We start from the raw sequence: 12,766 nt of genomic DNA, 5'->3' as shown, positions 1-12,766 counted from the left end.
TCTCTCTAGAAAAGGAAACAATAAATGAAGAAAATAGAACCAAAAGAGTAGATGAAAAAGACCCTGTAGTTTATATAAATTCAACTGGTCAACCTAAAGGCATTCCTAACAAATTTAATGCAAGAGATGAAGTTAAATCAGAGATTGAATCAATATAAATTTAAAATATGAAAAAATTAAATTACAGAGTGGAATAATTACATAAAGTACAATCAGCAAAGATGTATTAATTACACTGTTGAGGCCTTATCACTTCTAGGAGAGCAATTGGATGCAACAAGCAGAATGACCAAGCAAAATAGAATAACTTTATATTATGTGTTAACTGAAAAAGAAAAAACCTCTACGATGCGCAAAGTGTCTGGGCTGAAGATCAACTATGTTATTTTTGTGATGCTACAAAGTTTGTTTTGATGTTTAATTATATTGTCTTTATACATAACTATGACAACCAAAGGCAAATACTGAACCAATTAAACACTCGTGCTTATAATATTGTTTTGTATTAGATAAGGGGTTACGGAGGTGGGATCTTTTACTCCTTCCTAGTCAAGTGTGGGGGGAGAGGTTTGGTCCCATTGCTCCGCCAGAACGCTGTTACATAATCTAGTCATTGAGAACTGTGTGACTTAATTTAGTCACTAGGTAGTGATAACTGATAGGACTGGGTTATGAAACTGAACTCTGGTTAAAGACAAGTAAAGGTGAGACTTAGTAAGTCTCAGAGGGACATTACTAAGACTATTACTAATATACACTCACCTAAAGGATTATTAGGAACACCATACTAATACTGTGTTTGACCCCCTTTCGCCTTCAGAACTGCCTTAATTCTACGTGGCATTGATTCAACAAGGTGCTGAAAGCATTCTTTAGAAATGTTGGCCCATATTGATAGGATAGCATCTTGCAGTTGATGGAGATTTGTGGGATGCACATCCAGGGCATGAAGCTCCCGTTCCACCACATCCCAAAGATGCTGTATTAGGTTGAGATCTGGTGACTGTGGGGGCCATTTTAGTACAGTGAACTCATTGTCATGTTCAAGAAACCAATTTGAAATGATTCGAGCTTTGTGACATGGTGCATTATCCTGCTGGAAGTAGCCATCAGAGGATGGGTACATGGTGGTCATAAAGGGATGGACATGGTCAGAAACAATGCTCAGGTAGGCCGTGGCATTTAACCGATGCCCAATTGGCACTAAGGGGCCTAAAGTGTGTCAAGAAAACATCCCCCACACCATTACACCACCACCACCAGCCTGCACAGTGGTAACAAGGCATGATGGATCCATGTTCTCATTCTGTTTACGCCAAATTCTGACTCTACCATCTGAATGTCTCAACAGATATCGAGACTCATCAGACCAGGCAACATTTTTCCAGTCTTCAACCGTCCAATTTTGGTGAGCTCGTGCAAATTGTAGCCTCTTTTTCCTATTTGTAGTGGAGATGAGTGGTACCCGGTGGGGTCTTCTGCTGTTGTAGCCCATCCGCCTCAAGGTTGTGCGTGTTGTGGCTTCACAAATGCTTTGCTGCATACCTCGGTTGTAACGAGTGGTTATTTCAGTCAAAGTTGCTCTTCTATCAGCTTGAATCAGTCGGCCCATTCTCCTCTGACCTCTAGCATCAACAAGGCATTTTCGCCCACAGGACTGCCGCATACTGGATGTTTTTCCCTTTTCACACCATTCTTTGTAAACCCTAGAAATGGGTGTGCGTGAAAATCCCAGTAACTGAGCAGATTGTGAAATATTCAGACCGGCCCGTCTGGCACCAACAACCATGCCACGCTCAAAATTGCTTAAATCACCTTTCTTTCACATTCTGACATTCAGTTTGGAGTTCAGGAGATTGTCTTGACTAGGACCACACCCCTAAATGCATTGAAGCAACTGCCATGTGATTGGTTGATTAGATAATTGCATTAATGAGAAATTGAACAGGTGTTCCTAATAATCCTTTAGGTGAGTGTATATATATATATATATATATTGTGACGAGTCGGCTGCCTCCCCCCTGTCCATCATCACCACCCCGTCCCGTATTCGCCGCCCTTCACCAGGCTCCCGACGGGAGTGAGTGTGTGAGAGAGGAGGGGCGCTGAACACGCAGGGCTGGCGGCGTGTGATGAGGCGCACCTGACGTGAATAGAGCCTCATCACCGCTGCCGTTTAAACGCCGAGCGCGCCTCTCCTCGGGAGACCGGTCTCTTCCCCGTGCATGCACGCTGGTGTCCTCGTGGGTCCAGGAAGGGTGCGTCGAGCAGGACTGCCGCACCCGTTAGGCGGCTGACGGGCCAGGATGCCGGGCCGTCGAGTCCCCCAGAAGCGCCGGGAGTCCAGGAGATGGACGAAGCCGCGCAAGAGACGCCGCCGCCACTCGCTCCCAGCCCCGAGAGGGGAGCGCGTGCGGCCACCGGACTCCGCCCCTTCCCTGGACCCTTCCCTGACGAACACTACCCTCCTTCACTAGCCCCGCGGCACAGCGAGGACACCAGGTTCCCTGTTTATTTGGACACTTTGCCCCTTTGGACACTTTATTTTCCTTTTTATTGTTTAATAAAAACCTCTCCGAGGCTTGACGCCACACCCACGGTGTCTGTCGTTGGCTCCTCCCGCCACAATATATATATATATATATATATATATATATATATATATATATATAGTCATGACCATCATGACATTATCGAGTATATTGCAAAAACCAAACACACCTACAGAGTGCACGCATACACGACTACGTGATGAAGTCTGGTTAGACTAGTGCACGTGCGCATTTAGAGTGCATTCTTTCAGTGCATGATTCAGTCTATTAATATGCATTAAGAATCATAATTCAAGATAAGGGGGCAAGAAATTTATTTATTTATATCAATTAATTTAGTTAATATCACACGAAGAGTGCCGTTTTTTCTTTAAAAATCAGCATGGTTTCAAATGTGATATTGATTTTATTCAACAGTTCAATAAACAATAAGTTAACTTCAAGTTTATTTGTATAGCGCTCTTTACGATACAAATCGTTGCAAAGTAACTCTACAGGAAATTAAGTTTCCACAATATATTTATATATAGCAGAACCTTAATATATTTAATTTATGGCTAAATTTGGTAATTCTGTATGTTGTCTGAGCGTTGGCATCCTCTGAGGTCCTCTGAGGTCCTCTGAGGGATTGGCATCATCTTTTCTCAGGTGTTCGGTCATCTCAGATCATTTAAGGGTTGGATCCAGACTGAAGCTTCTGTCATTCCTAGTTACCACGGGATGTTAATCAACAGAGAAACAAATAGAGACATAATTAGCGTAGCTGCTGTTCCATCTAAGCAAAAATGATTTGTTCAACCCAAGCTAAAGAATAATAATAATGTACAATATCAAGAGACTTACGTTTTAGACACCATATTTCCTGTTTTTGTGCTATTTCCACAACAACAAAAAATATTCCAAACACAGCCACAGCGCTGTTTTGCGTCTCAGTCAACATGACGTGATTCGTACCTGAACCGTTTAAATGATTCGGTTCAATCGCAATGACTCACTTATTGTAAGAATTTGACTTAAAAGATGATGCACACTTTTGGGAAAAAAGTTTTATAAAGGTAAAAATGCCCATAAAATGTAAAAATCAATTTAAACTAATTGGAAAAGATTAATTTCTATCACTGCTGTGAACTGACCACACAGAATGTGAAGAATCTCAAAAATATTAGGAGTCAGCTGGCCATGGCAGTCCTTAAGATACCAACACAATAACACACTCAGCAAAATAGCGTCTAATTATCTTTATCGATAAAATTCCAGAAAATGTTGAGATTATTTTTTTGTTAGTGTTGCACACCCCTGGTACTGACACAAAATGATTTACAACAGTCGCTTTGTCACGTCCAGTGTAGACAACCTCAAGCTGTTGATTTATTTATTAGTTTTTTTTGGCTAGAAGTTATGAATGGCCGGTAACTTAAAAATTTTGTTGCCAAATTGGCTGGTGAGTGAAAAAGTTCATTTCAATCCCTGGCTATATTTATTGTTATTGTTTTCTAGCCAGCTCATATGGATCTTTACCACCGACCAACTTTATTTTGTCAAAATATCACACCCTTTCCTGCTTTAGTCCTTCTCTATATGATTTAGCAGCTTCCATGTTTTTTTTTTTTTTTTTAATTATTCATGGTTTAGATATCATAAATTAATAGAACATCTTTAGTACATTAACCGTGCAATCCATGCTGTTGTTTACATCCATGTATCTCCAATATGGTGGAGAATCCAGGTAACTGACCAAACAGTGACATAGTTGCAGACACACTATTGAGCAGTGTTATTGAGAATTGTTAAATCTATTTACCTGATACATATCGGAGGAAAAATGCATTGTTGGTTGGCACCACCTAGCATGCAGGTGTGAATTAGCAGAAGGCGATTAACAGTTTCGCGCTCGGTGTGAAAGCACTATTTGTCGGCGATTCGCCTTCGCTTCATGCTCAGTGTGAAATGGCCTTAAGCCAGGTTTGGAACCAACTCTGTTGTTGTCTGGGTTGTTTGCACATCCTTGTCTTCCTGTTTTTTTTTGTTTTTTGTTTTTTTTTCATCAGTATGTTGTCATAGTTAATGAGTCCCACTTGTTTCTTGTCGAGGTCTCATTATTCCGGTGTATATCTAGCCCTCAGTTGATTAAATTATTTGTCTTGTGTTGACACACATTTCTCCTGTGTTCTTCATCATTGTTTGATTCTGTTCATTTGTTTTGTTTGTAATAAAGTGCTGCAATAAGCTTGCCTCTCCTCATTTTGCCTGACCTGCCATGATACTCATGTTTCATGCATTTGGACATAGTAATAGTGCAACAAATTGTTTTCCATCAGTTTGGTGGAGAAGTCTGTTCCATCAGAGAATAATTAAAGAACCATGGAATGACAAGTACATTTAGACAAATTGATTAGTTTTATTTATTTGATCAATTTGAAAAGTCAAATATTTAAATAATTACATCTTAGCATAGTTTGTGACATCAATATAATAATGGACAAATAAAAGGAAAGTGTGAATTATCCGTCAATGGTTTTCAAATTCAGTAAGTGACCAACTGAGTAAATTACCTGTTTACGGTGTGAGTTTATGCAGAAATATATTATTTTGCAGGAATCAGTCTTTATATCATTCACTTTTGGACAAGGTAAGACACAAGTTTCTATTTACAACACATCTCATTCACAGCAGAAAATCAATTCCGCTTCCCCTGGCAATGCAGGATGACCCAAAGACAGGTGGCCTGAAATTTTGCTTGGGTGACTGCCTTATAAATTTTCAATGCTTCTTCAATCTTCTTAAGCTTGTGCTCAAAGAGACTATTAAGTAGTACTTGGTGCTCTGATTTGGTCAAAGGCTATGATTATTAATGTGACTATGGCATTAATGTGAGTCTTCAAAGAAAGACTGATTTTTCGTCCACATTTTTGTAAAATGAGACAAGGCACAATATCTCTGTTGCTTAGCGGGGGGATGCAATAAGATCATAGAATCGAGGCATGTTGCCAAAGCTGCTGAGTTCAGGACTGGTGTCTACTCCATCTGGACCCTTTGGACTGCTAAAGCTGAATTTCTGAAGCAGAGAGACGATGAACAGAAAGAGCTCCATACGAGCCAAAGACTCACCCACACAAGAGCGTTTACCTGCAAATGTGCAAGACAGAATAAAAGATCATGATCATTAATCCTATTTATGCTAAAAGTTATAGTACCTCAATTTGAAGCTTATGTTAGGGGACTGTCCTGTAATTCTAGAGGTCTGCTTAAACAAGGTGCTGTGCTGAAAATCCTATACTTGATTTAGTGTTGACTGGCCTTTAAAATATTGCTTGTAAATCTCTCATTATGCTATAAAAAAAAAAAAGAAAAAAAAAAGATTAACTTTAGTTTCACATGAGAGACTTCACAGATTTTACCTGCAGAAAAGGGGATAAATGCTGGATTCTTTTTAAAGTTGCCATTGTCATCCAGAAAGTGCTCTGGGTTAAACGTCCAAGGGGTTTCCCACTGTCCCTCATCCCTTAGGACAGAGTGCAACATGGGAATAATTACTGTGTCCTGGGGCGAAAAATCAATTTAAATGTACACAAAATAACCAGATTGAGCACAATGCATTGAAAAAAGATATTTAGGAAATATTTTGGGGCATTCTGTAACAGTTGCCATTGTAGGACAATATAATCTAGTAACCTCGTTGACCACTGTATGTATTCAATCTTACCTTTGGTATTATGTAACCTCTAAATGAGATGTCATGCGTGGCATAATGGGGAACATTTAGTGGGACAATGTCCAGATAGCGCTGTACTTCATGAATCACCGCATCAGTGAAGGGGAGGGACTTCCTGTCATCCATTGTAGGGATTCTGTTCTGTCCAATAACTCTGTCAATCTCCCTCTGCATTTGCTCTGAAATATATCAGTGCCATTTCTGTTCTTATATATGCTCAATAATTTTGGACTAATTAATAAAAACAAATAGACACCAGATAAAACTGGCTAAAAATTATTCATGTAAAACTACATACACTACAAATGCAAGATTTTTGTTTAATATTTTAGAAAAGAAATAAGTGCTCACAGTACATGCTTGTTTCAAATGCTCTTGTAACAAAGATGCTACAATTTGTTTCAAATTCACTTGAACAAAATTATTTGAAATCTGGTGGATTACATGGCTTTCACTGCCCTATGCATTGCTAAGAAGACTGTCCTCATGAACTGGAAAAATAAAAATAATCTTAATATCAACCAATATAGAAATTATTTGTGGGATTATATTAGTCTTGACACAGCTTCTGCTGCCACATTAGATCAATCTCTCTGGACTCCTTTGATCAGCTCCATCACCTAGTGTGAGTGGGGGTCCTGATTCTGTCCGGCTGTGGTTTTTGCTGTTGGGGTGGCCATATGGGCTTGGGGCATCTGGGAGTTCCCTGGGGGTGGGTTTCTTGGGGGGTTCGGCGCTGGGGCTGCGATCTTGGCCTGGATGGGGTATTGGTGACTCTTGGGTGCTGTTTTTCTGGCGGCTGCATGCGGCGCTACTGGGGATGCCTGTGCCGGCGGACGTAGGTTGCCGGCCTGGCGGCTGCACTATTCCAGGGTTGGTCCGGGGGGGGCTTGGGGTTCTGGGGGCGCTCTGCCTCCCGGTTGGGGTTACGGCTGGGCCTGGGGGGCTTGGGTCCTGGTTGGTGTGCCGCCGGGAGCATGGGTTGGTGCATGCGCTTGGGCCCGGCCCTGGTGTGGGGGTCTTCGATGCATCGGTGCCTCCGCGGGGGGGATCCAATAGAGGCAGGGAAAACGGGCCTAACCTGGGTGTCTTATTGTCTTATGTAGTCTGGGAGTTGAATGAGTGATGGGGTGGGGTAGTTTTTCCTCTGCTGTGGGGTCTGGTGGGCCGCCCCGGGCTGCCATGGGCCCTGGTCTGGATGGGCCTGGGCCCCCCGCCCTGGGCAGATTTGGGGTAACGGGGGTGCCTATGGGGGTCAGCGGGGGAGCTGGCTCCGAAGGGGGGGGGTATTTTGCCCCCTCTGATGCTTTCCTCCCCATCCCTAAGGCTTCACTTCTCCCGCTCCATCACACCAACACATAGGTAGGGTTTTGAGGTGCGGGTGTGTCGCTGGGATGCGGGGGAGGTGGTACTCCTCTGTCTCCTCGTGGCCACCTGCATCTCAATCACACATTACAGCTTAGACATTCTCATTACTTACTGTCACATGACACATACATATAGGGCCTTGGGGGTGGGCACACTGAATGGCATCCGGAGGGCGGTCTGTTCATTCAGCCTTCCCTCTGGTGCCAGTGCCCACTTCTCAATTTTAAGTTGCACATAGACATTGAGGGCTCTAGGGAGGGGACGAGCTGACACAAGCTTGTGGAGGGTGCCCCTCCCCTGTTTTAAAGCACCCCTGTTTTAAAGCACCTTAGAACAACACACACCAACACTACATTTGAGCGGGTGAGGTGAAGCATGGGGTCTCTTTTTTTTTTTTTTTTTTTTTTTTATCTCACACCCCTGTTCTCTGTTCTCTGTCCGGGGCCGGGGGCTGCGAGGATGAGCTGGCCGCCCGGTCGGGGTCTGGGCTGGTGGTCTTCTCTGCTGCTGCGGGGACCGGGGTGGTCTTCCTGTCCCCACGCCAGAGCGAAGGGGGTTCAGCTCCGGGATCGGGCGCTGATTACCCCTCTGGGGGTGGTGGTGCCTGGATCTAGGAGTATAGAGTGCATATAGGGAGTGTGAGTGTGGGTACCATGTCCATTTTTGTGTGTCTATATGTGGGGTGAGGGTGAGAATATTCGTTGCGTGCATGAGGGTGGGAACGTATGCTTGTGTATATGTGTGCTTGTTCGTCTACGTCTATGTGTCAGGTCGGGCCTTAGACTCCACCTCACTCATCATCTCAGTCGACCCCCACCCCACCACCATGCCCTGCCGGTGGAGGATGCCGCCGGTGCATTGGTGGTTTCTCGCGCCGGGGCAGGATGCTCGGGTGAGCGCTGGCCCACTCTCGGCGGTCGCTTGGCGGGGCCTGGCCCTACTGGCCTTGCTGGGCCCCGGTTGGGGGGTGGGGGGCCCTTGGATCTCCGGGCCCAGGGCTCGGTCTGCCCTGGTGTGGTCGGCTGCCGGCGGAGCCTGCGGGCTTGCCGCCACGGCACCCTGGGGTGTCTACACTGTGGCTGTCGGATGTCCCACCTTCGGGCTCTCCTCTGCCCTTTTCTGGGTGGGGGCCGCAGTTGTCCCTGCGGTGGTTCCCCTGGGGGTCCCGTGCCCTGGGGGGCCTCCGGATGTTTGGGGCCTGGGTCTCTTCCATGCCTGCTTCATGCCTTGCGGGATGGGGCTGTTGTTCCCCACACACACACTATTAAACATTTACATGGAGGAACCTTATGAACACAAGCGCGCTCACACACACAGGTGTACACTCAAGCATTCACATTGGTGTAAAAACGGGTGCTCACAGACACACATTGTTCTGATCTGCTGTTGCTTCAAAACTTATTTTGTAATATTAGTTATGCGTGTTGCTCAATAACATTTAACATTTAGAATTTATTGTGATTCATACAGATGTTGGTTGTTGCTGCAGTTTCTCTGATGTTGTGTCTTCTGTTGTGTCTTCTGTTGTTTTCTCTTTTTGTCAGCAGGTATCGAAGCAAATTGTCTTTTTTTTTTTGTTTTGTTTTTTCCTCTCTCTCTCTATCCCCCATTCTCTTTTTTTTCCTCTCTCTCTCTCCCCCTTCTCTGTTGACTTTATCCACAATTTTTTTTTTTTTTTTTTTTTTTTTTTTTTTTTTTCTAATTCCTTTTTTTTTTTTTTTTTTTTTTTTATTATTATTATTTTTATTATTATCATTATAATTATAATTATTATTTTTTTATTATTATTATTATTATTATTATTTTTTTTTTTTTTCTCTCTCTTGTTTTCTCTGTCCCCTGGTCTTGTCGGTCATAGTATGGTTAAATAAAAGGGTATATAAAATTTAATTAATTAATTAATAAAAAAAAAAAAAAAAAAAAAAAAAAGGCTGTGAATGATGATAGCATAACTACACATACGTACTGTCATGTGTTATCTGTGTTACTGACAGGCCAAGAAAAAAAAAAAAAAAAAAAGAAATCTGGTGGATTAGTCCATGTGTACACACTGTCCTCATAAGCAGGAAAGCAATCGTGAATAACTAATCAAACTATGAAACAGTGAAAGAGTGCAAGAGAGAGAGAGAGATTGGAAAGCGAGAGCAATAAATAAAATAAACATCGAACTGTCTTACTGTATATAGACACTTATCTATATTCTTGTTTTGTATGTGCACCAACACAACATAAAATGAGACTGAGGACCATGATTCATAGTCTTGTAGTGTGCACTTTAACAGCAAGGAGGGCCACTGTAATCCCTACGTATGTCTTTTGAACATACCCTGTATGTGGGGGTGCTTGATAAGAAGCATCAGGGCATATCTGAGAGTTGTGCTGGTGGTCTCTGTACCAGCTATGAACAGATTCAAAACGGTCCCCAACATGTTATCCTTGTGGAATTCTGTGTCAGGATTGTGTTTCTCCTGTTGTAGTACATAAAGAAACAGAACAGAAATTGTATACTTTGTTGAACAACAGATAATAACGTAAATAAAAGACATAAGAAAAGCGGAACATCCGAAGAGTTTTAAATTTAGCTTTCGATACCTGTTTGTGTTTGTTAAGAAAGCAGTCAATAAAGTCCTTTGGGTCACCGAAATCCAAATTTTCCTCATGTTCCTTGATTTTTTTCAAGACGAAGGCTTTGACGTCTTCTATCTCTTTAAACATTTCATGATGTCTACCAGGCAAGAGTTGCATTAGTTTAGGGAAGACGTTGTACAGCTGTTGGGGTTGAAAAAAATTGTTATGGAGACGTTCATATTCTTTAAAAGATCAACCAAGTTGCTAATTGTGAGTCTTGGCTATTTTGTCACACCCTCTACATTCCAATTTGCTGTCATGCTTTTATCAGTTTATCATTTATTTTAGAAGCACTATAAGAAGCCCTGTTAGCAACCCATTTCCTTTTCCTTTTAACTTGAAAGGATATTTTGGGATTTCTTGAGGATATCTTTTTTGCTCCATATTCTGCCCCAGACTGTCCCATCTGCTCACCTGACCCTGGGGGCTGCTGATAAAGCGCAGGAGCCTGGAGATGATCTGGAGCAAGTGCAGGAAGTTTTTGTCTTCATAAACAAAGCGCTGCCCAAACACTAGTGAACAGATCACGTTGGACACCGCCCGGCTCAGGAAGAAGGCAGGATCAACTGGTGTTGCTGAAGGAGAAAAAAAAAAAAAAAAAGTTATCACACAAATCTGACAGCTGTAAGTACAGAATGTGTATCACTGCAGTAATAATGAACTCATGAGGTGGAAATGTCAAATGCTCTCTTCGCTCACATTTGCTTTCCTCAAAGCTCTTCAGCAAATGTCTGCTCTCTTCTTGAATCCACTCTTCCATTCGTTTGCGTCCCATTCCGAAATCCCTCAGTGTGGTGAGAGTGAACCGCCTCAGTTGACGCCAGCGATCTCCATTACTGATGGCCAAACCTGGAAACATGTAAGAGGTATCAAAATTTAGAATGACCTTCTTTAGACTGACAACATCAGTCTTTGACAAAAATGAACATTAATCTCACCGTAGCCTCTCAGAACTTTGATCAGAAAGGGAATGGGTGCTCGGCCTGTAAAGTGCTCTGCCTGGTCCACTAAAGCCTCTTTCACTGTATCATAATCGACCAGAACCACCATTCTCTGAGGCCCGAGGTACACCGTCATCACAGACCCATAGGTTTTGCTCCACTGTTTGAGAGAATACAGTTTACCATCACCCACCAGTGCAAACTCAGCAAGTGTTTGAGCATTTCAGAACATATGTAATTTGCTACTCTAAAACCAATGGTCCACAAAGAACAATGAAATCTCTCTGTGGCACAGCTTAATCCACCAAAGACAACTCTGCTATGATGCACTGGTAAACATCTGCACAAAACCAAAACGCAACAACCTTTCAATAAGATGCTATTTACACGCTTATATTTGAAGCATAACATTCAGAAATACATAGTCCTGCTACCTTTTTTACCTGCATAAAGCTTTTAAAGGGTGCGCGCTTGTCCATGATTGGCAAGTTGCCAATCAGTGGCAGTGCCAGTGGCCCCGGGGGCAAAGAAGGTCCATTCTCCTTCCTCTTCAACCAGACCAACATCAACACAGCCAACACTAAAACCAACACCAGTGAGCTAGACAGTTCCATCCCTCTTCTGTAAATGTTGCTTACAGCCCAGTTTATATCTTTCTATGTTTTCTCAATTCCATAACTCTTTGCGCTGTGTTCTCTGTATATGAAGTGGAGGCAGAGCAGTCAGAGCAGTAAGGGGGCAGTTCCAGCATGAGTGGGACAGAGGTAAGGCATGTGATCAAATACCTCTTGTGCACTTTAACCAGACTGCACCATAATCTCTGTGGTGGAAAGTTGAATATATATATATTTTTTTCTCAGCAAAGGCACTTGCACAATGAAGCTTTCATCCCAAGGCAAGGCAAGGCAAGGTAAGTTTATTTATATAGCACATTTCATACACAGTGGTAATTCAAAGTGCTTTACATAAAATAAAGTGAAATAGACATTAAAATCAATAAAAACATGGAAATAAGAATAATAAAAACAAGGAATTTTAAAATGATATAGAAAATGATTTAAAATAAATTTAAAGAAAATGATTATACATAAAATGTATTGCAGTCAGTTCGGACATATAGCACAGTGCTCATTCAAATGCACAGTTAAACAGGTGAGTTTTGAGTCTTGATTTAAATGTAGCTAATGTTTTAGCACATCTGATCTCTTCTGGAAGCTGGTTCCAGCTGCGGGCCGCATAATAGCTAAAAGCAGACTCCCCTTGTTTTGTGTGAACCCTTGGTATTTCTAACTGACTCGATCCTAATGATCTGAGTGGTCTGTTTGGTTTATATTCAGTGAGCATATCAGCAATATATTTAGGTCCTAGGCCATTGAGTGACTTATAAACGAGTAAAAGTACTTTAAAATCAATCCTAAATGTAACTGGAAGCCAGTGTAAGGACCTGAGGACTGGTGTGATATGCTCAGATTTTCTGGTTCTAGTCAGAATCCTGGCAGCAGCGTTCTGGATGAGCTGCAGTTGTCTAATGGTCTTCTTGGGAAGGCCGGTGAGGAGACCATTAC

The 12,766-nt window shown here is 42.4% G+C and overlaps 1 protein-coding gene across 1 annotated transcript; it reads right to left on the bottom strand.

Annotated features, from left to right (window-relative positions):
* Positions 1–4,933: 4,933 nt before the first annotated feature.
* Positions 4,934–11,933, bottom strand: cyp2y3 (cytochrome P450, family 2, subfamily Y, polypeptide 3). Its single transcript, XM_079387436.1, has 9 exons — positions 11,645–11,933; positions 11,199–11,361; positions 10,960–11,109; positions 10,675–10,835; positions 10,225–10,401; positions 9,959–10,100; positions 6,256–6,443; positions 5,951–6,092; positions 4,934–5,678 (listed from the first exon to the last, which is right to left on the bottom strand). The coding sequence occupies exons 1-9, from the start codon at positions 11,813–11,815 to the stop codon at positions 5,497–5,499; spliced, it is 1,476 nt and encodes a 491-aa protein (XP_079243562.1). The 5' UTR covers positions 11,816–11,933; the 3' UTR covers positions 4,934–5,496.
* Positions 11,934–12,766: the final 833 nt, after the last annotated feature.

This window comes from Barbus barbus (assembly GCF_936440315.1).
Source record: "Barbus barbus genome assembly, chromosome: 31".
NCBI lineage: Eukaryota > Metazoa > Chordata > Actinopteri > Cypriniformes > Cyprinidae > Barbus > Barbus barbus.
The sequence above is the reverse complement of the archived record's forward strand: the minus strand, read 5'-3'. Positions and strand labels throughout refer to the sequence as shown.